A 25520-nucleotide genomic window follows, 5' to 3' on the forward strand; every position below is an offset into this window, starting at 1 on the left:
ACATTTCTTCTTTCATTCACAATGAATTCATATTAAGACTCTTCTAAACTCCAAGCACAATGCTAAGGCCTAGGGAATATAAATATGACTAAGGAATAGTGCCAGCACTCAACAAAGAATCTTCTAGAATCCTCTAGGATCTTTTTCTTTTGGGATTAGGAGCATATCCTGATCATTACACAACTGGACCAGCACACACCTGTAGGCTCACCTTTCCATTTTAACAAAAAGCCCACTTCCAGCTGTAACTATCTCACCTGCGAAGGAGCAGACACACACAGCACTATAGAATTATTTTTAATGTCCAGAGTTTATGATGTGAGGGCCAGAGCTTCCTCCCACACTCAAGTTTATAAACTCTCAATTGGCCTGTGAGGCCAGTAGGGATACTTCTTTTTGTCTAATTTGGTTTCTGGGAAGACTTCATTCAAATCCTCAATGGTCATCTGATCAAATGGAATTATGTTCCTCATCTTCTCCAGCTGGAAGGAGGGGAAATATGTTAAGGTAAGGAGGGCTGCAGAGATGCAAAAAAAAGAACCCCAGACAGGTAACTGCCACTAGGTTTAAGGAAACATCCCAGGCAAAGGCCAAAGCTCATCCTTACCTCTTTCTCATATTGCTCAATCCTGCTCTTTGAGAGAGTCAAAAACTCAGCACAACTTTTCACCTTTAAAAGAAGGGAGAAATTCTGTTTTGAAACCAAGTGAAACTGTCCTGACTCTGAGGCTCCAAAGGTCTAAGTCCCAGAAGCCAGACCACTCTTGCTTTCTCACTCTCTATGGAGAACATGTAGCCACTGTGACTACTGGGGGAGCTCTCTTTGGGAAACAAACTACAGCTTTTCCTAAATGCACAAAGGGGCAGGACCAGGGTTCTTCGTTACTTGTCTAGGCAATCTACAAAATGCCCGTGTTTTGTAGGTGCTGGTTAGCCAATGGTCAGGATAAGCCACCTGACCACCTAGCCAGACTTCTCTTTGGTGGAGCCATCTGATCCCCAACATTTGGCCTTTAGTACTTTCAAACACATTGAATAATTTTCCTACCCAATTCCAACTCCTTAACCATTTGTAACAGCTTTGTTGAGATATAACTGACATACAATAAAATGCCCATACTTAAAGAATACCACTTGATCAGTTTTGACATATGTATCCAACTGTGAAACCATGGCCACGATCAAGACAGAGAACAAACTGATTAGCTCCCTCCCTCCAATTCCCAAGCAACTACTGAGGTTGCATTTTCTAGAGTTTTATTTTACTGCTCCTTTTAGTTCGCTCTATCTCAACCTAATGACTAAGAAATGTAGAGCCATGAAGAATTAAGAGAATTTTTGATTAAATAAGAATCTCAACTACTTACATCTTCTTTTTCTTCAGCATCCACCAGGGCACTGTATTTATCCTCTGGCACAGGAACCTTCAGGGCATTAAACTACAAACACAGACACAGTGAGTTGTCATTAATATACCCAGGAACCCCAAGAAAGGGCTCTAAACTGCTAATCCTCATAGATCACATAAAAACACATTCTCCATGCCAAGAGGAAACCAGTACGAATCTAGTTGTAGTGGGAAGAATATTAGACCAGGAAAGGAAGCTCAAGGTTCTTCGCAGCCCTGTCACTAACTAACTGGAGACCTTGGACAATTCTTTATTATGATGATCTTCAGTTTCTTCATCTGAAAAGAACAGTTGAACTGGATGACCTCAAAAATGACCTCTTAGCCCTCACCAGGTAGCTTAGTTGGTTAGTGTTGCCCTGATATGCCAAGGTTGTGGATTCGATCCCCAGTCAGGGCACATACAAGAGTCAACCAATGAATGCATAAGTAAGTAAAACAACAAATTGATGTTTCTCTCTACCCCCAAAAAAGGGGGGGGGGTGCCTCTTAGAACCTTGTAGTTCTAAAGAAATTCTGATTTCTCTTTTAAGTGAAACCCTACTGGACTTGGTGGAAGTAATGTTTGCATAATGTAGATGGATATGGTCCCCTAGAAGACAGCTTAAGTGTTATAGCCCCAGCACTCAGCATCGCACCTGGCACAGAGGAGGCCCTTGATAGGTTGACAAGAAATTACAGCTAGAAGGGGAAGGTTAATGGGGAAAAGAAGGGGACATCTGTAATACTTTTAACAACAAAGATAAATTTTAAAAATAATTATATAAGTAAAAATTTTTTAAAAATTACAGCTATAAGAGACAGTAAAAAGGGCAGAGTAGAAAAAGGATAGAAAAGATGTCAGTTTATTCCAAAGAAGACAGGTGGGGAACCAACAATTATTCAGGAAGAGATGAGTAGAAACATTTAACTTGACAGTCCTCTGGCTCCCTAATTAAGGCTCTACTGTACTGTTTGTTTGGCTAAGAGCCTGATGAATGAATAGACCCTGAATTCTCTGCATGTATTTACCATGTAAATCTACTAACGACCACTGACCACAACCACCTCATCTAAACTTTCTTTGGGATGAGTGTTACCAACTTTCTTTCTGTCATCCTGCACATGTAATTGTCTACCGTCCTCCCCCCACCCACAAGCCACATCACAAGACCAATGCTTTAGTTGCCTAAGTCTCACCTTCTTCTCAAAGTCATCTACCAAGCCAGCCTTCGCTACATTGGCCTTGTAGTAAGCCCAGTCGATGGCAGGTGGTTTCTCAGGTAGAGTAGCCAACCTTCTCACACAGAAAAGCAAAAGTTAAGACTGTTCTATGAGCAACAGAAAATTCACACAGTAATTTCCCTGTTCCTCAGTACTATGGCCTGGACGCATCATCACAATTTTCTCTAGGAGAGCGAGCATAGGAATGAAAAAATATATATATATGACTTTCATTTGGAAAATACATGGGTTTTTTTTATACTTCCTGTCAGAAGAGCATCAGAAAGTCATAAGTAGCTCTAAATCACTGTTTTGTTTCCACATTCAATGGCAAGATAGGAGGCTCTCTCTCAGAAAGGCACTGACCTGGAGGTGAGGGTCTCATTCCAGGATTTCAGGGTGTTAGCAATGGCCTTCTGGTTTCGGGGTATGATCTCTCCAAAAGCTACCCAGTCAATGGTTTTTAGAGCAAGTTTTCGCCCAGCCATCTTGAGATCCTGGAAAATAAAACAGGTCAGATCAAAACAGGGCTCTTGGAGAGAATCCTATAAAGGTCATCTTAGAAACATGCGAGTCTTTCAGAAATAGATCAGCATCCTCTGAGCGCTTGGTGGATATATTTATCAACTAAAAGAAATTAGGATTACTAAATCAGAAAAGGAGGACAGCTTAGCTTTCCAAATCCAAGGTGTGCAACCTAGCATATAAATATATTCTCTCCCCCTAAATGCTCCTCCCTCTTCTCCCAACTCGTCCTTAAAAGCTCATTTCTCTGGTGTTTGTTCTCCATGTACCTTTGGAAATATTTTTAAAGTAGTACTCATAGCTTGCATTCAAGTTAACAATTTAATTTAAATTGTCTTTTATTTATCTATTCTTCAGTGCACAGAACTGACACATACCCAAGTTCCCACAAGGCTTAGATAGAGCAGAGCCTAGACCAGAAGTTCCTCACCTGAAAAGTGGGGATAACATCAGCCCTGCTTACCTCAGAAAGCTACTGAAAGTATCAAAGGAAACTGCGCATCAATTTGCTCTACAGTCTTATACAAATTAAGGGGCTCCCTACGCCTTCCCTAGCAGATTGGTAATAGGCCTGCTCTTCTTATTCATGTCGGATTTATCCCCTGCAGCACCACCACGTAGCCTGAGCATATTAGCAACATCCCTAAAAGAGATATTCAATAATATTTATGAACGTGAGAAAAAATGGAAAGTGATTATAGCCAGCTTTTTAAAATAAGACAGAATATAGTAAAATAGTCAACTTAAACCAAATAGGATCAGCGTCAGACATCAGGAGAAAGACTGAAATATCAAAGCTCTTTACAGGCCATGGGGTGGATCCCAAGAGGTGGTAGTAAATCTTCCCCAGGATCTTAAAAAACTTGTCCAACACCTGCCGCTTCCTTTCCTCCCCCCACCTCCAGGATAGCTTGCCTCCTGAAATGGAAGTGAGGGACAGGTGACTTTTTTAAAGACACCAGAGAGATAACTATCCTTAAAGAGACCTTCTCAAGCACCAGTAGAAGGTAGGCTTCATAAACGAAGGAGTTTTTTGTCTTTTATTTACTGCTGAATCCCCAGGGTGTAGAACAGGCCATGCACACGGGAGGCGCTCGACGAATGTTGGCTGAAGGGGTAAATGACCCCTGCACTCGAGAAGCTCCGAGCGGCCCAGACGCTCGAAAGCTGGGGCCCTCAGGAGGGAGGGGCGGGCGCCTCGAGTTACATAACTATCCTCAGGTAAGGTAGCTCCCGGCTCCGAACCCGACTACTAAAGTCGGCCGCTCCGGGGGCGGACGGGACGAGACCAGGTCTGTGGAAGCGCCTAAGTTAGAGGCGACCAGGTCACAGCCGGGCCGCTGCGGCCTCTCGCGCCGGGGAGGGAAGAGGAAGGGAGCGCGGAGCAAAGCGGCAGCAGCTACACCAGGGGCACCCAGCCAGCGGGGCACCGTAGGGCCTGGCGTCCTTGGCAGGATTGCGACAAGGGTCGGCGCGAGGTTTGGAGGCGAAAGAGCAGAGGAAACCCCTCGGGTCGGACCCAACGTCCCAACCCTACTCACCTTCACCGACCCCGGAGGCCCACAGTCCACAGCAGCAAGTGACGGAAGTACGTCACCGGAAGGTCTTCCCTCGCCAACCCCGAATCGAAGGGGGCGGGCCTTGCTTCATAGGCCAGCCAATAGAGATGAAGATTAGTCCCGGAAGTCCCGCCTATAAGGGCGGGCACAGAGCCTCCACCGTTCAGGTGCCCGGGTGCTGGTTGGGGGCGCTCCCGTCCCTCTCCCCGGCCCCACCTCCGCCGATGGGCCGGTCCGGCTCTCCCTGCCGAGAGATGGGCCGGCCCGGCAGCGCGCGGGCAGTGGCGGCGGCGGCGGCCCAAGATGGCGGAGCTGCAGTTGGACCCGGCGATGGCCGGGCTGGGAGGGGGTGGTGGGAGTGGGAGTGGGCTGGGCGACGGGGGCGGCCCGGGCCGCGGACCTCCCAGCCCTCGCCCCACTGGCCCCACGCCCCGGGGGCACAACCGGCCGCCCGCCGCCGCCGCGCAGCCGCTCGAGCCGGGTCCCGGACCGCCCGAGCGGGCAGGGGGCACCGGCGCGGCCCGCTGGGTCCGGCTGAACGTGGGCGGCACCTACTTCGTGACCACCAGACAGACCCTAGGCCGGGAGCCCAAGTCTTTCCTCTGCCGCCTCTGCTGCCAGGAAGACCCGGAGCTGGACTCGGACAAGGTGCGCCCCGCCCTCGGGCGCGCCCCCGGCCTTCGGACCCCCTCGTTTCTCCTAGGCTGGTCCCCAGATTCCTGGGACACGCGTCTCACAGGCGTTTCCTTGGGCCTGGACCCCCTCCCCTCCGCTTCCCCCAGCAGGCTAACCCCGGCAGCTATTCTCGCCCATCCTCAGGCGCACGCAGGGTTTCCCTCCGACCCCGCCCTTCGTTCGGGTCTCAGAGACTCGTTCCCCGCACTGCCCACCGGCACCCGCGAGAACCCACTCCACACCCCTTCTCCGTATTCCTCTCTACGCCTCCCGGTCCCTCAGATCGGCATGAGTTTTTCCCTGGCTTCTCGTCTGTCCCTCACTGCCTGTGCCAGATACACCCAGAACTGGGTCAGGGTGAGCCGAGGCGTCTTTGTAGCTTTCTCAGACCTCCTCTCGGACCCTCTGCCAAGTTGGGTGAAAGCCTGGGTTAGAGGATGGCTTCCACAGCTGCAGGAAGTGCTTCTCATATCACACTTCTTTCCTGCGGTCGTGGTCCCTGAGCTGGAAGCTGGTAACAGTCACTGTTTTAGGTCCGTATTTGAGATCTGACCCATTCCTTGGAAAGCGGTTACCATTTCCAGTGCAAACCTAAGACCCAGGGAAAATGAAAACAGGAATGCTGTTGGGCAAGATGCATGGCTGCTAACCAAAGGGTTGAGAGGTCCCAAGATACTTAACCCATTTCCAGTTTGAACTGGTGTTTGAATTTTTTTTAACTTTAGACGTTCATCTTTTAGCTCCCAACATATAGGAATTGACCATTGCCTACACTATCTTATATCCCATGTAGCATTCAGCCTGTTACCTTGAGACTGACTTGGGGTTGGGTAAACATTGATTGATTTTTCATCTCTTACCTCTCCTCTAATGAATCTCACATTGATGGAAACCGGCAATGCCCTAATTTTAAAGTATAGAGATGCCAAAACCCTTGCTTATAAAGGAATTGTTTTTATCTACCCTAAGTCTTCCTTATTGCAGTAGAAGCCAGTTTATTCTTGTTTATTTTATGGTAAAGATGAGTAGGATTAAAACTGCTCAGAGCCAAGTCCTGGCAGTGCCAAGCTTCCTCTGGACACAGAGCTGGGGTGTGTGAGGTACAGCTGGCAGTGCAGACTTTCACTGATGTTGGCCTTGATTGAGCTCAGGAGCATTGCCAACTAAACAGGTTTTCTTAGAATTAGGAATGTGATTTGGGGGCAGTGGAGAATTCAGAATGTCCATCACAAGCAAAGATTTAACCGCAACTATGGCTCCCCTCCCCCCCCTTTATAACAAAGAGCCCACAGAAAAATTGTGACCACGTAAATATTTTAGAAGTTCAAGTAAACACTTACATGATATGACTGTACATCTGGAACACCCCACCTTAAATGATCTTAAAGTATGAAAACAAAACTAGCTTTCTTGCCAGTAGTTTGTGATAAGCAAACCTCTGCTAAAACTTGCCCTCTCACTAATGAATTGTGACAGGTTGAAACCCTGTCCTGACTTGGTCTGAAAGCTCCACAGTGATACACTTGTGTTTGGTTGGCAGGACGAGACAGGGGCCTATCTGATTGACAGGGACCCCACCTACTTCGGCCCTATCCTAAACTACCTCCGGCATGGGAAACTCATCATTACGAAGGAGTTGGCAGAAGAAGGTAAGAACAATGAACCAGGCATTTTCAAAATTCAGGCTGACTCTGCTTCACAGCTTTGAGTTTTATTTTGAGACTTTCATCGAGCTCATGTGCAGGTTTAGTAAAGGTCTGTGAAAGTAAGCAGGGAGCCTCCAGTTACCTAGTGGCGTCTGAGGAGTCTTATTTAAGGGATCCTCTCCCGGCTCTATTCGTCCTTCTTAGTAGAAGGAAAAGAGATAGCTCAGCTTTGCCGATAGCTTTGGGAGTTCTTCCAAACCTGCAGAATTGTCAGGATTCCTCTTTACATTTGCTTATGTGCTAACAGTGACTGTCCATAGCCTGAAGAACACATTTCTGATATTTAGTTATTTATATTTTCGATTTTAGTTTGAACTTGCAGCTGTAAAGAAGTAATAAAGGCTTGGCCTCATTTCTTTCAAGACTGGTCTCATGCCTCCTTGTCAATTTTTGCAACTGACCTAATTCATTCTCCAGTCCATTTGGTGCATCATCAGTGGCCTCATCTTTTTGGTTTTTAGGGCATTTGGACTGTAAGTGGGTCTATATATCTTTCTAAAAGGTTTGTTTGGCTTGGTCTCATCGAAGACATTCAGCTGGAGATTGGGGCCTTCTCTAAATCCAGGGCACGTAATCAGGGAGTGTTAGCTCTGAGTAAGAAAGCTGTAATGGCTGCTAGTTAATTAAGTGGCTGCAAAACACCTCTGTTTCAACCAATAAAAAGAAGACTTGCTCTCTCTTTTTTAAAATGTCCTCTTTAAAACAAACAAAACATTTCAAATGTATACAGAGGTAACGGGCATAGTACAGTACATTCCATGCACCCACCATCCAGCTTCAGCAATTGCCAACTCATGGGTAGTCTTGTTTCTTAAAAAGAGGAATCTCAAGCATCTTTTCTAATGCCTTTTCAAAACTTTTATTTTGAAATAATTTCAGACTTAGAGAAAAGGGCAAGAATAGTACAAAGAACTCCCTTCACCCAGATTCACCAATTTTTAACATTTTTTTGTCATGTTCATTCATTCTCTCCTCATTCTCTTCCTCCTGCCTCTCCTCCCTCCACCCCTCCCACAGGTTTATTTCTGAGCTATTTGAGAATAGATTCCAGATTTCACCCCTTAATACTTCAATGTATAGTTCCCAAGGACAATTATATGCTCTTACATAACCACAGTATAGTTATCAACTTGAGGAAGTTTAATATTGATAAATACTTTTATCTGTAGCTTATTTTCCAATTATGTCAACTATTCCAATAATGGCTTTTATAGTTCATTTTTTTTCCTGGTGCAGGATCACACATCCCATGTAGTTGTCCTGTCTGAGGCCTTTGATTTTATGTAGCATGGGAGTCTTTCCATGATTGCCTTTTATATTGTTCAAATAATAAGCATTCTATTAAATTTGGGCCACATATATTTATACACACCACCCGCCCCTGGTCATTTTTAGGACAAACTGCTGCAAGCTCAGATAAAAATTGCAAGCTCAGGAGTTGTCCAATGTGACTAGTTCCAGGAAGTAAGTGACATATGGTCAAGGTATCCTGCAGCTAATGGGTAGCTACGGAGAGAGTCAGGGAAGGTACCAGGTGGGAAACTAAGGGTGAAACGGAGTGAACAGGGTAGACCCTTCTTCTTGACTCCCTTCCACTGGGGAAAAGGTAATGGGTGCACCCTAAACAGCAAAGAAACGTCCCAGGCTGAGGGAGAGAGACTAGACTTGCATTTGAAAAACACAGTCCTTAGCAAGCATGTAAACTCCAGTGTTTCTTGCTGTCCTCTGGGGGATTCACACGCATCTCTAACTACAGCTTGGTCCTTGTTCTAGGTGTGCTGGAAGAGGCAGAGTTTTACAACATCGCATCTCTTGTGCGGCTGGTTAAGGAAAGGATACGGGACAATGAGAACAGAACTTCACAAGTAATGGGTTTTGGCCTCTTCAGGGGAAACTATCTCGAGTGGTCCTCTGTCCGTGTGTCTGGGTGTGATTAGGAAAGGGTGATTTGCCCTCGGAGCCTGAGATCTGTGTGGAAGACTGTCCATCTGTCAGGCAGACAGCGTATACTCCACCAGACTTGTTCAGAACAAAAAAACAGAGAAGTAACAGAGAAAACAAAACAACCTCCCGTCCCTTTGGAAGAATGGGGAGGGTGTGGCTATTCACCATATGGCAGTGGGAGGTCCCAACCTGCTAGATGGAGCATCTGTCTCCCTCCACGTAAAGCCCAGGCGAGGTCTTGCTTGCGCCTGTCTGCTGCTCTTTATTAACACTAGCCTTTAATATGTGACCATGTCACATCTGGCTCCTGCCAGCCACTTGAAACCAGTCTCATGGTGTAGACCAGAAACTGCTTATGAATTGTGCTTCTGAGAAAATAGTATCAAACTTCTCATTTTATTAGGAAGTCTAGATTTTGATATTAACTCAGATATAGTAACAGAAATGAAATGCAGTTTGCCACCTAGTTTGAAAAGGGAAGACAGTAGAGCATATTTGGCTTATTTCATGTCACATCACCCACCCATCATGTGTCTTAAGTGGCCACAGTAGCTTTTATTCGGCCCTTGGGTTTCTATGACCAGGAGAAGTTCAGTGCTCTCAAGAAGCTTGAAGTCTAGCAGGAAAAACTGACACTCCCTTTCATGTATTTAAGCTCTATTTTAGGTACAACTACAGTAACAGAGAAGGGTCAGACTTCAGTGGGATCATCTGTCCTGTAGCATGCCGTGCCTCCTACCCCATCAGATTCGGGTGGTGGAGGCTTTCTCAAGGTCTAGTTCTATTGCAGTGTAGAATTTTCCTGTGATTAAGAAGAGGGCAGTTCGTTTCTTTTCCACCTTAAAATACGGTTCCTTGCTCCTTCTGTGTTAGACTTCACATATCAAAGTTCTCTGGCTCTGAATGGATTATCTGGTTGAATAACTGACACCTGTGATAAAAAATGAACCCTCTTGTCACTTTATCTCCAGCAGTTTGCAAAGATGGAAAGAGGGCTTATCCATTTAGTTCTTTCATCTGGCCAAGGGCTAATGGGCTCCTTTAATATTCAAAGATGAATATCTAGTTGGTTTGCAAATTACCAATGAAATAGGATCTAGTGTCGCCAAGCTTTTTGCCACCTCATATTACATTTTCCAGCTAACGGGAAGCCCACTCATTCTATCGAAAAAGTACTAAGTAAGTGTTCATGATTCTTAAGGGAATGGTGCATATTTTCTTAATATTGTGATTGAACATAACTCATCCCTCTCCATGACTGAGCATTGGTGTTATGAACCTCTGTTGCTATTTGTGCTCCATCAAATGCCCTGTGCCCTCCAGGATGGGCACTGGGTATGCAGCTGTTGGACCCAACCCCACATCGTCCCAGGCTGCTTCCCAGGCTGCTTAACAGAGTGTTCCTGTGTGGCTGTAACTATCCTGTGAACAAGAACTTTCATCTGAGCACATCTCCCTGCAGCAACCCTTGCCTCCCGGACTCTGGCTTCTAACCCCCTCCCCCCAAGTTGTAAGTGTGAATTCTGTGGTTAAGTGTAGGGGCCTCAGTGCTGCAGCTTTGGGGCAGCCACTTAGCCTTTGGGCTTCCGGTTCTAACTTACATTTTAGAGAGTTGAGTCTGGTTAACAAATGACTTCTCCCTGGATTTCTGACAATACCTGGGTGTCCCAAGATTTCAGTTTTATTCTGACAAACTACCTGGCTATGGAGTTTCCAGGCTCAGTGTTTCCAGGCTCAGTGTCACAAAACTGCCCTCACTCCAGGCATCAGTCCTGAGTCCTGAGTTCCCAGGCTAACTGCACTGGCTACAAATTCAAAGTCTGTTCATGGTTGTTGCAGGGCCCCGTGAAGCACGTATACCGAGTCCTGCAGTGCCAAGAAGAGGAGCTGACACAGATGGTCTCTACTATGTCTGATGGCTGGAAATTTGAACAGGTATGTTTCTTAAGCAGTACAACCCCAGTGTCTCAGCCTGGAAGTCCACACTCTTCAAACATTGCCCTCCATAGCCAAGTTAATAACCCCCAGGAGTTCAGTAGGACTCCAAGTCATCCTGTTCAAAAGCATAGGAAAAGAGAGCCCCTCAGTGTGGAGTATTTGCTCAGTAGTATGTGGTCAGTCGGGAGAACTGAAAATAGTATCTTGTCTCCCAGCTTCATAGCCAAAGTTTGAACTTGATTGTGCCCAAGGGAGCTGGCCACCTTGTTTAGGCTTGAAGTGACTCTCTCTCTCTGGGTTTTTTAATTTACTGATTTTGAGAGAGGAAGGGAGAAGAGAGAAATATCGATGTGAGAGCACAACATCGATCACTGCCTCCCACACGCCCGCAAGCCTTCGGTGCACAGGGTGATGCCCAACTAACTGAGCCACACCAGCCAGGGCTCTCTCTGTTTTTTTTCCTCTCCCAGAGGGGTTTTCCAGAAATGCTTGTTGATACATTCTAGAATAATTACCTAAAGAGACCAGGATTCATCAATAACTCTTCCTTTCCTTGCCCCAGGGTGAGAACCTTATGATCCTGAATATATGCATAATCCGCAGAGAAAGCTTGGTGAGCGGGGGTCATAGCCTAGGAATCAAACATGTTATCAGACTGCAGATTGCTGTTCTTTTAGCTTTGAGCTTATGGCCAAGGGATCAAAACAAAGCCAAAGGGGCAGGATTTTACTGCTCTTTTCCATTAGGTGGCAGACTTGTTCTGTTCATCTATTGTCTTCAAAACCCAGGGCCCTGAGCATGGACAAAATGAATATGTTATAATTTTATATGGATCACGCCTGTTTTTACATAGAGTTTAAGAGGTCAGTTGAATTGTCACCATAAACTTACCTTCCCAGAAGTTCCTTTTTGTGTCTCTGTCTTCAGAACCAATACTGGCTTGTTTCTCCCACTTACCTCCCTCTGTAGAATCAGTTCTGCAAAGGGTATTATAAAAGCCTTTTTAAAGTGTTCTTTGTGAAACCAATGAATACTTTTTATCTTATTTTTCTCATCTTATTAATGCTCTGTAGATGCTCCCAGTGACTCTATTATATGGATGAGGAAGTCAAGGCACAAAGGGGCAGAGGCATCTGCAGACCAGCCACATGGTCATGGTCCCCTGACTTGCAGCCCTGCGGGCTCGCCAGGAGGACCTCGCCCTTGGGCTCAGCTGCCTCCTGCATGTATATTTGCTGCTTAGAGTTAAAGCCTGAATTCAGTTCTCCAAAAAGGTGAAAACAGCCAGTGCGTGTGGCTTATGGTAGCTCTCCAGTGATTTTCCTGGTGCTCTCCAGAGCCTTCTGGGTGCTAGGCTCCTGTCTGGCACTTCTTACAGATGAGCCAGCCTTGTGTAGGTGTTTTGGCTGAAGCCAGTGTCCATTTTTATTCACAGAAACACTATTTCACCTTCACGTTTGCTAGAAGGAGCATGATCATGTTAATCCTAGCTGCTGCCTTGGGGATGCTTCTGCTGCTCGAGTGAGGGGGACAGTGGCAGAACTCCTACTGTTTCCTCTGGCGAAGCCCTGCTGATGGTGCCCTGATGAGTAGCCGAGACCTGGGCAGTCCCAGGGCTGTCCATCCTCCAAGGAGCGCGGTTACCGATTTCCCTGAAAGGGTTCATGTATGTGGCACTTAGCGCTTTACGGCCCCTGTGTTCACCATGTCCTTGTCTTATCAGCTGATCAGCATCGGGTCTTCCTATAACTATGGGAATGAGGACCAGGCGGAATTCCTCTGTGTCGTCTCCAGAGAACTGAATAATTCCACCAATGGCATTGTCATAGAGCCGAGCGAAAAGGCAAAGGTAAGAAGGCGCTTCACCATGACCTCATCTCTGACAGTTCGCTCCCAGCCCCTCCGTGGACTTTGCCTGCTTTCTTCCTGTCCCTTCTCAAGCCAGCTTTGTGGTTCCCCTTCATCTGGGTCTTTTGACTCTTGTAACTTAAATCAAGAAAGAGCGGTTTTAGTTAGGAAACATGATCCGAAATAGGGCAGACCCTTCCCAGCCTCTGTCAAACCAGTGATACAGAATAGCTCATTGCCACTCATTACTCCAGAGTCAGAATTCAGAAACTCAGAATCGGAAAGTATTTTGCCTTTATTATTGGAAACTTCTTTTTTTTCCTGCTGCCTCAAGAGAAAAGGTATTTGGTTACCTTTGTGACTTCTTATGTTAACTGGAAAACTGTTGTCCACTGTTATCTTTTTCTCCTGTGGGCCCCCCTCAGACACACTCACACACTTAAGTCGCCAGCATGCGTTGTGCTTGAGCCATTTCCTTGAGCACCGGAGAAGCAGGCCCACAACACAACTGGCCCCGCCATGTTCAGCTGGAGTCTTACAACCAGAGCGCTTTAGGTGGGGTGGGGCTCCCATCCTGCCTTGCGTCCTGGGTAACAGGAATTATTACTGTGGTTGGTGGCAACTGTGGGTCTCCCTGGTTTCCCTCAGCGGTCTGCTTGGCAGCTCAGCAACTGGGCCTAAAAGCAGTCTGCACCCAGAGTCCAAGCCTCAGCCCCTCCCCCATCTTCCTCTTGCAGATTCTTCAGGAGAGAGGATCTCGGATGTAGACTCCAGAATCCTAAACATCAAGAGAGCAGCCCGGCAGAGCACATCTGTGAAGTTAAATCTTGCTCCTGTACAGTAACCGAGCTACTGCAAAGCAAGGCTGAGCCTGGCCCCCCGTGGAGAGTGTTCTGGTCAAACCAAAGGAACCCCCACCCCACCCACAGGAACCTGAAGACAGATGCAACTTCCAGCTGCAGAATACCTTTTCGGAAACCTGCTTTTGTGTTCTTAGCCAGTGTTATAACAAATCTTTACAACTGCATCTGGGCTGGGTTCCCAGCTGGAGCCCTTCTGGGGACAGGAGAGGGGAGAGGAAGGCCTGCTCCTGGTCCATGCCTGTGCAGGGAAGCCGGAGCAGATGGAAGAGGGTTGTCCCTGAGCCGTGCCGCGCCCTGAGTGCCATGGTGGACAATGGCGGCTAGCTGTTCTGTAACACTCCCTTCCCCTTCCTTCTGTGCACCCCTACTAATGTAGCAGACGCACAGGATTCTAGCTCCCTTTCCCCGAACTGAATCGAGGGTTTTGCTAAAGGACAGAGTTGCCAGAGTACCCCGCATTCCTATGAACTAAGCCTCTTTGAGGAAAGGGAGGGTGGGGCTTCCTTGCTTATGGTAGGAAGTTGGGGATTGCTGCCCGGGGTTGGGGCATTCAGCTGCTGCCACAGGGCTTTGCCCCATTTTTCTCCAGCATCCTGGACCCTCTAGGTGGCTTGCTTTCTTCCCTGGAAGAGGTTTGAGGCAGGCAGCACTCTGCACTGGGTTAGACAGACACGCGGGAGCTGTAGGTAGTTGGTATAACTGCTTCTGCAGACTTCTTCCCCTCCATTGGTCCTCCTTCCTTTCCTGACTTTTTAAACTGGAATAAAGGGACTTTGGACCCTCTGGTGGCTTAGCGTGGGGACGGCTGTTTATTTGAGAGTTGCCAAATGTGTTGTTGTTGTGTCCAAAGTGTTGTTTCTGTGATTGTCTCTTGGAAATGCCTTGGCTGAACTTGTGCTATTTGTTTGCGTCCCTTGGTTTCTGACTTTGGCAGTCCTGCCCCGCAGCCATGTCAGTGACTCACACCTTCCCACTAGTGTGTATGTGTTTGCTGAGCAGTCTGAGGACTCCCCACATCCCTGACCCAACTTCACTGTCCCTTCTTTCTATGGAGTGCCATGTCCTTAAGGATCAAACGCTTGTTTGACCTGGGTGAGCAGAGCTGTGACCACAGAGCTTGTACCTGGACCCTCTCTGAGCTTTTGAACCTTGGAGAGCAGTTGTTGAACACACGGGGGCCTGAGAATCCTTGTTTTCCCCCTTGACTCTCATAGTGCAGATGGTCCAGAGAAGGGGAAGGTGTCTCGGGAAAGCTCCATCTGTAAAAGCCACCTTGAGCCGGTCGCTCCTGGTTCCTTCAAAGCTGAGGTTGTCTGCTCCACAGTTCAACTGCTTGCTAGGTGGGTCTGGGGTTGTAATTTTGGAAATGACTGTAGACTGTGCCAAATGTCTTTTGAGCTTGTGACCTGCACATGCCCAGGATTCTCACTTTGACCTTATTTCTCTGTGTGTAAAGTAGGGTAGAAGTAGGGGGGTTCTGCACACCAGCCTGAGCATACATGTTGGCACCTCAAGTCTGGCACCTGCCTAGGATTTATAAAGGTCGTGGGCACCCATCCTGTCATCTTTCAGGAAAAAAAAAAAGATTTGAGTGTGTCAGAGAAAGCTGCTCTGACCAGAGGACAGAGGACTGGAAGAGGTGTCGTTTGCCAGTAGGAATAAATGATGTCAGACCGAAAGGAGCAGGAGCCCCAGCAGCCGTGCTTCCCTGGGGGGTGCCTGATAATCTGCCTCCTCCCAAGCTGGCGAGGAGGAGTGAGGGCTGGAGGGCGGGCCTGGGCAAGCCCCGCAGGAACGCATTGTACCTTTATTTCTCCTTTCAGGATTCCACAGTGGGCCCTGTAAAAAGGCTGCTGAATCCCTTGCTAAGCGCTCTGAGCACAGACATAAGTGACATTTCTTATCTCCTAGAGGACTGGCTTTCACCAGGTTTCCCTCCTCCTGGCAACCCAGCGACAATTTAAATGATTCCAGTGCTCCAGGAATGTCAGGATGGTTTGTTTCGCAAGGTTTCAGGAAAAGCATTTTACCCAAATGCTTATGGACCAAGTGGGTGTTTTCCTTAAAAGGTCTCCTCCCCCAGTGCCCTGCAGAGCCTGCCTGATAACTTCAGAGAGACGTGTGGCCGTTGGCGTGGGGGTGTCACGTAACCAGTGACCCATCCTCTCCAGCTTCCCAGTGCTGCCAAGTGGGGAGTGTCTTCCTGCTTCATTCTCTGCCCAGATCCAAGGCCACAGGCCATGCAGGCCAGGCCCAGGGAGCCGCCTGGCACCTCCTGAGTGACAGCACAGTAGTATGCTCTGTTTTATCCTCAGAACCTGCGCTTCCCCTTGGCAGTGAGGTGGAGACACTCCCTCTAGAGTGACTTTGTTCCTGCAGTTTTAACTGGTCTTAGGGGTGTCGGGAGGAAGGGACAGAGCTGCTGAAGTGGTAGGGCCAAGAGGACACCCACACCCTGCAGCGTGGCCTTCGATCCAGATGTTAGGGACCATGCCTGTCATTTGTGGGTGCCCTTTGTGACTGTGTGTCTGAAGAGTCTGAACTGTTGTGACCTTTTTTTTGGTCAATAAAGACATGAAATAAACTTCTGAGTCTTGAGGCCTTCAGTATGTTTTCCAACGCTGCGAGCTCCTTGTTTCCCCGGTCGCCGTTGCCCTTCATGTTCCTCAGAGCGCTCTCTGGGAGGAACTTCACCTTTTCTAGCAGTGCTTCCCGAAGTCCTGGGGCTCCTGCCTCCTTCCCCCCACATTCATTTCACTGAATCTGAAAGGACCCAAGAGTGCTGAGGAACAGAAGGTGGGGACAGATGGGCGACCCACCAAGGAGCTGGAAAGGCAGAGGGAGGGGTATGAGGTGGTTTTTTTGTTTTGTTTTGTTTCAATATATCTTTATTGATTTCAGAGAGAGGAGGGGACAGAGAGAGAGAGAAACATCAATGATGAGAAAGTTGTCATTGATCAGCTGCCTCCTGCACACCCCCAACGGGGGTTTGAGCCCACCACCCGGGCATGTGCCCCGACCGGGAATCGAACCTCGATCTCCTGGATCCTAGGTCAATGCTCAACTGCTGAGCCACGCTCGGCTGGGCAAGGTGGTTTTTAAGGGAGAAAGCCTTCCTGGGAGAACGGGTGAGTAGGTTGCCCATTTTCTCTGCAAGGTAGAGGGTGAGTGAGAAATGGGAGGAAAATCCAGTAACCAAGTGAGGGACCACTCAAGGCACCAGGCTGGGTGTGGAACCCTCAGAAGGCCTTAGGTAGTCCCCCCTGTAGGAAGACGACTGTACGTAATGATCCAGCACAAGGTACAAGGTGACATCAGCCAGGGCCCACAACATGACACGGAGGCCACAGCAGTTAGGCTGTGGAGAAAGGAAAGGGCCTGGTGACACAGGTGTCACAAGTGTACTGACTGCAAGACGCAGTTGCTCCCAGGACCAGAAGTGCAGGGAAGAGTTTAGGATTATTAAAATGAGGCTCAGGGGAGGGGCCCTGTGCAGGAGGAGATGCCATCTTGGGCTCAGTAAGGCTGGGTCTAGGAGAAGAGAAAAACTGAAAGAAACTGTGGAACCAGCTACTGCTGCCCAGACGAGCTGCACTGCTGTGGTGGCTCAGTTAGAGCCTCACCCCGTGTACCACAAGGTTGCGGGTTCAATTCCCGATCAGAGCATGTATGGGAGGCAACCAATCAATGCTGCTCTCACATCGATGTTTCTCTCTCTCTTCCTCTTTCTCTCTTCCTGTCCCTCTCTCTAAAATCAATAAACATATATCCTCGGGTGAGGAGAAAAAAATAAATAGATAAATAAAAATAAAGATCTTTTCCTCTCCCCAACAGGAAGCAGCACAGCGCAACAGTCATTGTTCTGGGTTCTGAGAGTCACATCTATTACTCCTCAAATTGGCTTGGTGGGTTGGACACCACCAGGTTTGTGGTGGGCAGCTCAGGCTATATGGTCACTGGATGGCCTGTAGTTAGATAACAGAAGCTGTATCTCAAAAAGAGAAGAGTTAATCTGCAAAAGAAGGCGTGGACCTGTCCCCAAACCCTGGAACTCTGCGTGCTGACTCTCCAGTGAGGGCTCGCTGGCAGATCCGTGCAGCACCAGCATTCGGACCAGGTCATCTGAGTGTTGCTGAGTCTGCTCAGTCATAAAGCCCAGGTGGCAGCCGAGAGCTACATTTTTAATAAGAATCATACCACACATTTTTATCAGTAAAGCTCGCCACTGGAGTGAATTGTTACTCCATTAAGCCAGTTTAATTCCTTGATTGCTTTTCTATACAGTGAGATTAAATCATTCCCAAGTTTCCTATTTTCATTTTTACTTAAAAATATTTTCATTGAAATTGTTTTCCATGTGATTATATGGTAGAAATTTAATTCATTTTAACTAATTATAGCTTTTGCCCTTATGAGCTTTCTTTTGAGGCTATTATCTCCTCCATGTTTATTTGCCCCTAGCTAAATCTGGCAGCTCAAAAATCTAAGTTTCACCCGGCCGGCGTGGCTCAGCGGTTGAGCATCGCCCTAGGATCCAGGAGATCTCGGTTCGATTCCCGATCAGGATACATGCCTGGGCTGCGGGCTCGATCCCCAGTAGGGGCATGCTGGAGGCAGCCGATCAATGGCTCTCTCATCATTGATGTTTCTATCTCTCCCTCCCTCTCCTTTCCTCTCTCTGAAATCAATAAACATATACATATATATTTTTTAAATATGTATCTTTTATTGATTTCAGCGAGGGGAAGGGAGAGGGAGAGAGAGAGAGAAATATCAACGATGAGAGAGTCATTGATCGGCTGCCCCCTGCAGGTCCCCGACTGGGAACTGAGCCCGAAACCCAGGCATGTGCCCCGACCGGGAATCAAACCCTGATCTCCGATCTCCTGGGTTCTAGGTCGATGCTCAACCACTGAGCCATGCCCGGCTGGGCCAATAAACATATTTTTTAAAAATAAAATAAAAATCTAAGTTTCATAACTTTTTGAAGCAAGAGAGTGATATATGGCAAACTTATCAGGGCATTTGTCCTGTTGAGTGGGTAAGACTGGGAAGCAGAAAGACTGCCAAAAAGCTCTTAGAGTAATGACTCTCTCTTCAGTTTTCCTCTTTCCTTTTCTCCTCCTGAGGGTCAGAACCAGAGCAGGAAGCAACAGTCTTTAGGATCACAAATCTGATAATGTTTGGATCATTCAACTTTAGACCAAGAGGGGGCCTTGAAATACCATCTCCTACCACAACCCTATTGATTCACAAGAGAAGATCCATGGCCCAGAGAGACTGAACAAACTGCCCGAGATCCTACTGCCACTGAGTTGCCATTTTCCCCCTCTGGTTGGTAATACGAGTCCCTTCAGTCCACTGCAAGTGGCCCCAGGTGCAGTGGTGACTCTGCCTCCTGCGGTGAAGGCTCTGGAGTGAAGAGTGGCCCGTGGGCAGGCAGAACGCATCAGCACCGCAGCAAGGCCAGTGGTGCACATCACACCCTTTCCCCTGCTGACATCACAAGCAGGGTACTGGGGCTGGTGGCACTTGAATTGTGACGTCAGGAAGCAAAATTGCAGGCAGTCTTCCAGAGGGGGGGCCGACTTGATAGGGAGACCGCAAAACACAGCCAGAGACAGGTGAGAAGGTGGTCATCAGACCCACAGAGGGGGGCCCGCGGGGCCGTTGGGAGCCCTCCCGGCAGCTAGTGAAGTGGGACCGGGGGCAGGGCCCTGCTCCTGAGTGCCCAAGGGTCCTTTTCCCTCCCACACAGGGCAGCCAAGTTCTGGCTCCAACATGCAGAGAGTTTCAGGTAAGTATCCGCGCGTCCCACCTTTCTCTCGATGGGCCAAGGAAGTGGTTCCTCTCCCTTCTCATGTGACTGCTCTCTGCCATCCACTCTCTCGCCCAGGATTTGTTCCAGGAATTAGGGCTGGGACAAGAGCACAATCCCCGACTCATGCCCCCCGTATGGGTTGGCCGATGACACGGTCCCTGGGCAGACAGCTGCCTCCTAAGAGAAGTGTTGTACCCTCAAAGGTCCCCAGCTCCTGCCTAGGCTTCTGCATGGCTTTGCTCTGTCTTCCCAGAGCCAGTCCAGGACCACGCCCCAGCCCCGCAGCCTCCTGCCCAGCCCTCCGGATCTCCGCAAGGCCAGCTCCTGACGAGCAGCAACAGCAGTCCCTGCAAGTTTGAGGACCAAGTCCTCTGTCCCATTTGCCTGGAGGTGTTCCACAGTCCCGTCACCACCGCCTGTGGCCACAACTTCTGCATGACCTGCCTCCAAGGTTTCTGGGACCACCAGGCGGCCACCGGCGAGACATTCTCCTGCCCCCAGTGCCGAGAGAGCTTCCCCTCCAGGCCGCGCCTCTGCAAGAATGTCACCCTGGGGGAGATGGTGACCTGCTTCACCCAGGCCAAGAGCCAGACCTCAGAGTCCTCATGCAACCTGACTGGGCCCAGGGATGTGCCCTGTGACTTCTGTGCCCCCCAGAAGCTCAAGTCCGTCAAGTCGTGCCTGCAGTGCATGGCCTCCCTGTGTGAGAGGCACCTGCGCAGCCACTCGGAGGACCAGGCCTTCCAGGACCACCAGCTCCTGGAGCCCCTGTGGGATTTCAAGAGCTGCTTGTGCCTGAAGCACCGCAAGCTCCGGGGGCTGTACTGCCGCAAGGAGGGCTGCTGTGTGTGCGGGAACTGTCTGCTGGAGGAGCACCAGAACCATGACGCCATCCCCCTGCGGGAGGAGCGCGCCGTCAAGGAGGTGAGGCTGGGGCAGGGCCAGAGCAGGTCGGAGCCAGGGGCCTCCTAGTTCTGAGTCTTTTGGGGAGCGGCCCTCTCCCTCCAGCCCCTCCCCCCCTTCCTTGGGGGCAAATTCTGCAGCTGTTAAAGTGATGGTCCCAAGCGTCAAGCTGCGACATGAAACGGGCACGCAAGTTAAATGAACACGGGTCAACAACAGCAAAGCCCTCCCTGTGTTCTCAGGGGTTGGAGCGTCACCCGAGCACCAAAGGGTCTCGGGTTTGATTCCCACCCGGTCATGGGCTCGCACCTGGGTTGCAGGTTCAATCCCCCTGTGGTGTGGAGGCAACTAATCAATGGGTGTGTCTCCTTCCCCTTCCCTCCCCCCTTCCACTCTCTTTAAAAATCGATGGAAAAAATATCCTCGAGTGAGGATTAACCAAAAAAATGCATAAATAAAATAAGGATCCAACATCGTATGTATGAATCCTATGACCAACTTTTTTTTTTTTTTGCAAAGAAGGCTGAAAGAAAACATCAAAATACAAACACATCCCTGTATGTTCAGACACTGTCGAGTATATTCCATAGCAGTGCTGTTCCAGCACAGCCCCCTGTAATGGTCCGTGGCCAGGAGCTCCTTCGGGAACGCAAACCAGCTCATCACACTGCTCTTTTCCTGGCAAGACTCTCTCGGTGAAGAAAGCAGTGAGCTGATTTACTGTCTGGCACGAACTTGTTTAGCTGCAGGTCAGCAACAGTTCCTGGACAGGCACTTGGAACAGCACAGTTCTCTGATATATCATAAAACGTGAAAATGCCAGCGGCTGGGTAGGTGGAGCCCACAGGCTTATGTAGAAGGGCTGGGCCTGGCAGTGCTGCCCCAGGGAGCCCAGGAGTCCATATCTGATGTGCCCTTTTGCCACCCACTGCCTCCCAGGTTTCTCAAGCTGCTGATCCCTCCATAACCCCTTGTGACCTGAAACCCAATGGTCATTACTGTCAGGAGCAGAGGCTGGCTCCTAAAAATAGGGAGAGAGACTCTCAGGGAGTGAGACCAAGCGCAGAGGGGTGAGCCCTTGGCCGACTCCCCCGACAGCTCTGGTCTGTCTTAGTCTCGTTCTCACTCAAACCCTTCAGAATGTAAGAGGTACATCTCTTCTGGGCTTGAACGTGGGGCTGCTTGCAGAAGGGCTTCTCCTACGTGCCCCGTCTCAATCAGGGCCCTCTCCTCCTCCCACCCTGTCACCCCAGGTCGAGGTGCGGCAGGTCCAGGCCAACGTGGAGAACCAAATGCTAATGATCACCTCCGAAAGCCAGAAGCACCGGGAGCAGGTGGCCTTTCTCTTGGTAAGGTTGCCCGCCCTGCCCCAGGCCCAGGCTTCTCCACCAGGCTGAGGGGACTCTCAGGGCCTGGAATGGATGGGGTGGGGCCAGGCAGACTGAGACAGGATGCCTAGGCGGGCTCTGGGCCACGACAATGCGAGTACCGGGGTGGGGCTCAGAGATGCCTCCCTATACACCCTCCCACGCCCACCCCCAGAAACTAATCCAGACAACACGAGATGAGGTGAACTCCTGCTTCTCAGAGATCGTCCAGGAAGTGAAACAGCTGCAGGTGAAGGTCTTGGGTTTTGTGGAGAAAGAGAAGGCAGCTGCCCTGGAGAAGCTGGGCAGCTCCATCCAGCAGAGCCACAACCGGCTCCTGAAGCTGGAGGGGGACAGCATCTGGCTGCGCACCCTACTCACCAACCCGAATGACCAGCAGTTCCTGCAGGCAAGACCCTGCCCCAGGCCCTGTCACAACCGCCACTCCTCCTCCACCCACAGATGCACCAGACGTGCCCAGACCTGGGAATTAGTGATCAGTGTTTGGGGTGGTGTCACTTATCCACTCCCCCGCCTGAGAGAGCGGCCTATCTGAGGTCATCTGTCCTGAGCTTACACCAACACCCTTGGCTCCCTCCACCTCAGTGCTCAGCCTTATCCTAATGTTCCTGCCTTCCTTTCCCTGGATCAGATGGGTGCAACCTAAATTTCTGCACACTCCCCCTGGCAGGGCTGGAAGTGAGACCAGAACAATCTACAGAGCCTGGATTGAAATCCCTTTTCTTTCCTCAGCCCTGGCCTGGCGCCATAGCCTGGTCTGGTGCCACTGCAGGAGGGTACCAGGCAGGGTAGCTGGTGGGGTCATGTGAAGGTTGGGGGTGGCAGCCTTCTCTGTGGGTGCCGCCCCAGCCCTGTGCTTGGAACTCCTAGCACAGCTCTCCTTTCTTCAGCACCCTCACACCCCTGAGCAGACTTCTAGGGCTGTTAATCACCTTGTACCACACACAGCAGGGAGTCTTTGGCAAGGTTTTTCACTAAGCAATTAGAGACTCAAAGGAAATCCTCCCAGCATCATTTCCTAAAAATCACTCTGTTTAATGCACTAGGCCAGGTCTTTGGCAAAGCCCTAACCTACGATGTCCAAACACCAGGAGCTGGGGAGAGAGGTAGCCGGGTTTGAGAGTGGGCAGCTTCTCCACCTGCCCCATGCTTCTAGGCACCACCAAGCCCCTGGCATAAGCAGGAGCTCCTGGCATCTGCTTGGGCCCTGGTGAAAGGTGGTATCACTGCCCCTCCTTGCATGCAGGAGTTCCCCAGGATCAAGCACTTGCAAGACTGCACAGAACCCCTAATGGGCACCAACTGTGAGGAGAAGCAGAGCTTCCTCCAGCTGCCTGAGACCCTGGCGGAGCTCCGGCGCCGGCTGGTGGACATGGGTCTCAGCTTCATCAACCAGCTCCTCCTGAAGGGTCAGTACCTGGCGGCCCGGGGTCACTGAGACTCATCTGCATTCTGGGGGTGGGACAGACCTGCAGGGCAGTGGTTGGAGTTCCGTGAACTTGCAGAGGGCCCTGCCTGCCCATGTGCACCTTCTCCAGGTGACACAGCCTCCTGGAAGCCCACGCCTCTCTCTCCAGAAGGATGCTGGCCTGTGACAGTGTCCTCAACAAAGCCCCTCCATCTCCTCCAGGCATTAAAATGAACTCCTATGAGGTGCTGCCCCCAGCCGTGGATAGGAAAACACTTCTCAAGTGTGAGTGCTCAGTACCGGGGTCCAACCCCAGGGGTGGGAAGGAAAGGAACAGGGCCCCTTGGTGCCTCGACTTCCCCAGCTCCACTTTCATTCAGGCCAGGGCTCCAGAGAGATGCCAGCTCTCTCTTGCCTTGGGACTGGAGACCTCAGAAGGACTTGGCCTGTGACTCCAAGGCCCTGGTAGGAAAGAGAGAAGACTCCATCCTGTCCTACCCCATGGTGGGGCAAGGCCTCACTCACTGCCCAGGGGCCAGCTCTGCAGCTTCCCTGGCCCCTCAGCCAGGTACCTGCCGACCTCCCCTGGGCTTTAGCCAAGCCAGTTTGGCAGACCCTGCCCATTTCTTCCTCAATCTCCCTTTCTATTTGATGTTCCCACAGCCCCTCCTCTTTCAGGCTGGGCTGGGGGCCAAATCCCAAAGGCGCCTCTAATATCTCCAGGGTCAAGGTTGCATTGCCTTTGGCAAAACCCCTCTGAGTGACCTCCTCCGGGAGCCCTTGACTCTCCCTCAGGGCCACTCAATCGTGAGTCCTGAATAAATAAAAAGGGAGGTTATGTAAGGGTCTGGTGAGAGCACGGAGGGAGACTCAGCTCTCAGCTTTTCTAGAAAGGTGGCCTTGGGACAGCACCCAACTCATCCTTCCTCCAGACTATGTCAGCACCCCCCCCCCCAGAGTTGGGGACTTAGGGAGGGGTAGCGGGGCCATTCCTAGGAGCTGGGGGTGGAAGCACTTGGAAGCCTCTATGCAAATGCCCTGGGGCCCTGACCCTGGCTCCTTTCCATCCTTGGGGGGCGGGGGGCCCAGGTTACTGCAACCTGAGATTCGACCCCGCCACGGCCAGCGAGGAGCTCTTCCTGTTCAAGGAGACGCACTCGGTGCTGAACCTGGGCATCCTCCTGGAGCCCCTGCCCGCCGGCGGCCCCTTCCCAGGCTTCAAGCAGTGGCCGCAGGTGCTGTGCTCGCGCGGCCTGTCCGAGGGCCGCCACTACTGGGAGGCCGAGGTGTCCGACTCGTGGGTGTGCCTGGGGGTCACCTACCGCCGCAGCCCCCCGCTCGGCCGCCGCCCGCGCGGCAGCGTCGTCTACCTGCTGGGCCGCAACCCCTACTCGTGGTGCGTGGAGTGGGACTCGCTCCGGCTCTCCGCGTGGCACGACAACACGCAGACGGTGCTGCGCGGCGGCTACCAGCGCGCGCTCGGCGTGGCGCTCGACTGCGGCGCGCGCAGCCTGTCCTTCTACGGCGTGGGCGCGGGCGCGGCGGGCGGCCTCAGCCTCCTGTACCGCTTCCCCTGCCCCGCCGCCTTCCCGGAGCCGCTCTACCCCGCCGTCATGGTCAGCGGCGGCGCCTCCGTCACGCTCAAGCAGCTGTAGCCGCAAATAAAGCTGGACTGGAGCGCTGGCTGGCCCGCGGGGCGCGGGGAGGGGCGGCCCGCGGGGTCCCCGGGCGGGGGGAGGGGCGGGGGAGGGGCGGGGGAGGGGCAGCGGGCCTGCCCTTCCACCCGGTGGGCCTGGGGATCCCAGAAAACAAGCAGACCCGTCCGTCGCCGCAGTCACAGGCTCTGATCAGGCTGCACTGTCCCTGGGGCTGAGGACAGTCCTGTGGCTGCATTCCTGACACCCCCAGACCCCATCAGAGGCCCCTGGCTGTGGTTCTCCAGGCTGATCCTGGCCACTCAGCACCGGGTACCTACCCGTCCCTAGAGGCCTTGTGGCCTGAGAGTGGACGGGGCTTGCACCAGGTGGCCTCTCTCCGGGCTCCTCTCCCGCAGGTGGCCAGACTGAGAGGTGGCACCTTACAGATTGGGGGTGGGGGGCGGGGGTGGTTCTGACTGAGCTGCTGGCTTAATTGCAGGCGAGATGTTAAGCCCAGGAGCCCAGGCCCATCTCAGACCCAAATGGAAGGCTGCTGGGCTGCTGACCCTACTGCCCAGAGCTGAGCTTGTCCCAGGGCTGTTAGTACATAGTCCAGGGGGCTGCGGAACAGGCGATCCTGGGCGAGCGAACCTTAAACCACCGCGCACCTCCTGTTCCCTGAAAGCTGCTTTCC

At 50.8% G+C, this 25520-nt stretch overlaps 3 protein-coding genes across 4 annotated transcripts; 2 read left to right on the top strand and 1 right to left on the bottom strand.

The window, feature by feature from the left end:
* Positions 1 to 281: 281 nt before the first annotated feature.
* On the bottom strand, positions 282 to 4876 carry ATP5PD (ATP synthase peripheral stalk subunit d). 2 transcript variants are annotated; one of them, XM_016212461.2, is made up of 6 exons: positions 4678 to 4876; positions 2978 to 3108; positions 2588 to 2684; positions 1368 to 1439; positions 608 to 670; positions 282 to 482 (listed from the first exon to the last, which is right to left on the bottom strand). In XM_016212461.2, the coding sequence occupies exons 2-6, from the start codon at positions 3097 to 3099 to the stop codon at positions 351 to 353; spliced, it is 486 nt and encodes a 161-aa protein (XP_016067947.1). In that variant the 5' UTR covers positions 3100 to 3108; positions 4678 to 4876; the 3' UTR covers positions 282 to 350. The 2 variants fall into 2 exon arrangements, with proteins under 2 accessions (XP_016067947.1, XP_016067948.1); XM_016212462.2 differs by lacking the exon at positions 4678 to 4876 and adding an exon at positions 3942 to 4070.
* Positions 4877 to 4983: 107 nt separating this feature from the next.
* On the top strand, positions 4984 to 16253 carry KCTD2 (potassium channel tetramerization domain containing 2). The gene is made up of 6 exons (XM_016212363.2): positions 4984 to 5343; positions 6911 to 7019; positions 8850 to 8941; positions 10860 to 10955; positions 12682 to 12807; positions 13544 to 16253. The coding sequence occupies exons 1-6, from the start codon at positions 4999 to 5001 to the stop codon at positions 13571 to 13573; spliced, it is 798 nt and encodes a 265-aa protein (XP_016067849.2). The 5' UTR covers positions 4984 to 4998; the 3' UTR covers positions 13574 to 16253.
* Positions 16254 to 19450: 3197 nt separating this feature from the next.
* Positions 19451 to 24844, top strand: LOC107536573 (E3 ubiquitin-protein ligase TRIM65-like). Its single transcript, XM_087825761.1, has 7 exons — positions 19451 to 19466; positions 19744 to 20414; positions 21647 to 21742; positions 21936 to 22169; positions 23028 to 23190; positions 23412 to 23474; positions 24279 to 24844. The coding sequence occupies exons 1-7, from the start codon at positions 19451 to 19453 to the stop codon at positions 24842 to 24844; spliced, it is 1809 nt and encodes a 602-aa protein (XP_087681887.1).
* The last annotated feature ends 676 nt before the right edge of the window (positions 24845 to 25520 follow it).

The sequence above is a fragment of the Miniopterus natalensis genome, chromosome 17 (genome assembly GCF_054644295.1).
Source record: "Miniopterus natalensis isolate mMinNat1 chromosome 17, mMinNat1.hap1, whole genome shotgun sequence".
Taxonomy (NCBI): domain Eukaryota; kingdom Metazoa; phylum Chordata; class Mammalia; order Chiroptera; family Miniopteridae; genus Miniopterus; species Miniopterus natalensis.